Source organism: Phymastichus coffea, unplaced genomic scaffold, assembly GCF_024137745.1.
Source record: "Phymastichus coffea isolate CEN01 unplaced genomic scaffold, Cenicafe_Pcof_1.1 PCOF00004, whole genome shotgun sequence".
Taxonomy (NCBI): domain Eukaryota; kingdom Metazoa; phylum Arthropoda; class Insecta; order Hymenoptera; family Eulophidae; genus Phymastichus; species Phymastichus coffea.
This window is the reverse complement of record NW_026706815.1, coordinates 6,671,790-6,675,884: the sequence shown is the minus strand read 5'-3', so window position 1 is coordinate 6,675,884 and position 4,095 is coordinate 6,671,790. Positions and strand designations below refer to the sequence as shown.

General features: G+C 39.6%; 1 protein-coding gene across 1 annotated transcript; it reads left to right on the top strand.

Moving 5' to 3' along the window:
* The first annotated feature begins 312 nt into the window (after window positions 1-312).
* On the top strand, window positions 313-1,473 carry LOC131667121 (uncharacterized). The gene has a single exon (XM_058940339.1). The coding sequence runs from the start codon at window positions 313-315 to the stop codon at window positions 1,471-1,473; it is 1,161 nt and encodes a 386-aa protein (XP_058796322.1).
* The last annotated feature ends 2,622 nt before the right edge of the window (window positions 1,474-4,095 follow it).

Here is a 4,095-nt window from a genome sequence, read left to right as displayed (position 1 = left end):
GAATCCGTCGCTGAAGGTTGAGTATTCCAAGGTGATGGATGAGTATATTTCTCTGGGTCACATGACTCTTTGTGAGGATAACCAAGATGGTTATTGGATGGTTATTTGGATTTTCTACCCCATCATGCAGTCGTAAAAGATTCTAGTGAGACTACTAAGGTTAGAGTTGTTTTCGACGCTTCTTCTAAAACTTCTACGGGCATTTCTCTCAATGATACGCTCATGGTAGGCCCAACTATACAAAACACTATTTTTGAATAAGTTCTTCGTTTTCGTACTCACTCCTTTGTGATCACTGCCGACATCGAAAAGATGTATCGTCAGATTTTAATTCATCCCGATGATCGAAAATACCAAAGGATTCTCTGGTATCATAAAGGAGAGGTCAAGACCTTCCAACTCAATACAGTTACTTTTGGGGTAGCTGCAGCTCCATTACTTGCAATTCGCACCATTCAACAACTTGCTCGTGACGAGGCAAAAGATTTTCCAAGAACTAGTAAATTACTCTTTCGTGACTTTTATGTCGACGACTTTATTTCTGGTTCAAATACTCTTGAAGAACTTTTGGCAATTCGTGATGAAATGATAGCTTTGTTGCGCCGAGGTGGTTTCATCATTCGAAAATGGGCTTCAAATCACCTATCTGCTTTGAATACCATTGACAAGAAGGTGTTCGATCTTGACTGTGTTGTCAGAGAAGATCAGGTTCAGAAAACTTTGGGTGTCGTGTGGGATTCTCAAAGGAACATCCTGCAATATTCTGTGAGTTGTATCGATCTTCAAGCTACTTCAACCAAAAGACAGCTTTTATCTGAAATCTCAAAGATATTTGACCCTTTAGGTCTATTAGGACCGGTCGTATTGTTTGCCAAAACCTTGATTCAGGATTGCTGGAAGGCCAAGGTTGGTTGGGACGAATCGCTTCCTCAAGATATCCATACCAAATGGAAATCCTTTGTTCTTCAATCATCACTTCTGAAACAGGTCTCGTTTCCGCGTCACTTTTTAATTCCAAATCCAACTAGGATTGAACTTCATGGCTTCTGTGATGCCTGCAACTACGGTTATGGTGCATGCTTGTTATTGAAATCTGTAGACTCCTCAAACAACGTGATAATTCGCTTGATTTGTAGTAAATCTCGAGTCGCTCCCTTGAGCGGCGTAACAATCCCTCGATTGGAATTGTGCGCTGCTTCCGTTCTCAAAAAACTTTACGTCAATACTAAATCTCAATTCGATTTCCCAATTGATCAAACAATTTTTTGGTCTGATTCCACTATTGTTATCGCGTGGTTGAAAAAGGCTCCTCATCTCCTCAGAGTTTTCGAATCCAACAAAGTTGCTGATATTCAAACGTTAGGTGAACAAGTTTCCTGGAGAGACGTCCGTTCAGAGGACAACCCTGCAGACGCCTTTTCTAGAGGACAACTACCAGCCGACTTTCTAGATAACTCACTTTGGACTTCATGACCATCTTGGCTTTCCCTGCCTTCACAAGAATGGCCCAAATCCGTTGAAACTTCTCCTAAAGAGCTTCCTGGTCTTAAGAAAGGAGTGTGTCTGTTGACAACGCCAAGTTCATCATTCAGCGAAATCTATTCACGTTTCTCCGTCTACGGTCGATTGACTAGAGTAATAGCATATGTTCTTCGATGGAGACAAAGGTCTCGTGATCGAGGTAAGACAACTCAATTGTTTCCCGACGTCGAAGAATCTTCAATCAGGATGAAGAAAATTCTTCAGTTAGTTCGTCCCCTTCTTCCTTCGGAAGTCATGGCTTCCGAAATTAGCATCGTTAAGTCGATGCAACAAGAAAGGTTTCCCAATGAGCTTCGTAAATTGTCTCATACTTCTAATTCCCTCAAACGGGGAACTAGTTTCGATAACTTGGCTCCCTTCATAGGAGACGATAAGGTTATCCGTGTGGGTGGACGTTTAAACAAGTCTCAGCTTCCATACAATCAAAGGCATCCGATTCTTTTGCCTCAGAACCATCATATTACAGACTTGATTATTCGTCAGACTCACCTTTCCAACCTTCACGCTGGTATTTCAACCACTCTCTATGCTGTTCGCAATAAATTTTTCATCTTGAATGGAAAAAATCAAGTTAGGAGAGTCATTCGACGTTGCGTAGATTGCATTCGTCAAAAACCACCTATAGCTCATGCGCAAATGAGAAATTTGCCAGAGCCTCGAGTTTCAGAATCCCCTGCTTTTGATCGTACAGGGGTCGATATCTTTGGTCCACTTCTCATCAAGGAGAAGGCTCATCGTAACAAGTCCTTCCTCAAGGTGTATGGCTGTGTTTTCGTATGCTTAGCATCAAAGGCCGTTCACATCGAACTGCCTCTCGATTTATCCGCAGTAGTATAGCAATGTATGTTTCAGCACACCTGCGGGGGGTCTCCGGTGTGCTGGAACATACGTATGTTCCAGCACACCTGCGGGGGGTCTGTAACCCTTTGACCCCACCGGGCTTAACCCTTTGGCCGCCCTGGCTTAACTCTTTTATGTTAATAATAATTATTATTGTTAACAATTATTATTAACAATATTCGTGGGGGTCCCTTGGTTTAACCCTTTGATTCCCTGGCCTCTATCCCTTCCATGTTAATTATTATTATTAATGTTAATAATTGTTTATAATTTTTTAGGAAGGTTTCTAGGGCTCCTAGTCCCGAGGGCTCCTAGTCCCTAGGGACCCTATACCTAGTGCTTTCAGTCTAATTAAATGTAAATGTTTTTTTTTTTTAAAGTTATAAATATATATTATTAACAATTTACTTGCTACATTGAGAATGAAAGGAATATAGAAAATAGCGACGATTTTTCTTTGAAAAAAATGAAAAGACAGACCAGAGAATCGAACCGGAGTCCTCTGGGTTGGCAGACTAGCGTTCTACCACTAGAGCCAATGCCACATGTACCTTAGAGGATGCATATTGTGTATATTAGCTACACACGCATATATTTGGTATAGGGCCCGAGCGTGCGGAGGAGGAGGGGAGCGCATGCTGTCTATAGTTCTGGCCTGATGGGGATGCGCTACTATAGTAGTATTAAATGTATGCTCTCTCTCAAGCTCTCACTCAGCGTGGTCCACAGTGCGAGGAGGAGGGGAGCGCATGCTGTCTATAGTTCTGGCCTGATGGGGATGCGCTACTATAGTAGTAGTAAACGTGCGCTCTCTCTCTTTCTCTCTCTCTCTCTCTCTCTCTCTCTGTCTCTCCTACGCTCTAGCTAAGCGTGGACCATGGTGCGCGGAGGGGAGCGTATGCTGTCTATAGTCAATACGTGTTCTCTCCACGAAGGGAACTGTTTTCGTGAGAATGCTAGAGACTACGAATGCAGTCGCTCGACTGACACCTCCTTGAGATGTTCCTCCTAAACATCTTTGCTAGGAGAGAACCTTATTCCCATCCATTCACCCTTTCTTACAATCGTTATGATTATTTTACTATTTAAATAAGCACACATTTATTATTTATTTAATATTTATTATTTTTAATTATACATTGAATAGAGTACACTTTGTCTATAATCTTTATGTTCAGTGTCTGACATAGCTATTTTTAAATATTCAGTTGAATTTTTATATGAATTATAGTCATCTGTAAATCTTTCGACTGTGTCGATCCCTTTTGATTTTGCTTGTTTTTGTTTTTCCATCATCCAATCGTGTATCTTTTGTTTATTTACTGCAGCACATACTATATTCTCGCGATTTTGACTATGATATATGCACGATGGTTTAAATTTAAGACTTAAATCTTCCAATCGCGGACATCTCATTTCAGTTTCGATATCTAAAATATTTCTGTAATTAAAAAAGAAAAAACTAATTAAATTCGAATTTAGAATTTTGTACTATTGTATATTATTTGAACCTACTTTTCAGGAATAATTTTTTTGAGCCATTGCTTCTTTTGTAATCCTTTCACATAAATATTTCTACAATTATGTAAATGACTGCGTATAGTACAATTTAAAAAATTATATGGTAAAATACCATTTCTCCATAATATACCTATAAAATTGATTATATTAAATATTTCAAATAAAATCAATGTTAATTAACGATAATAAAAA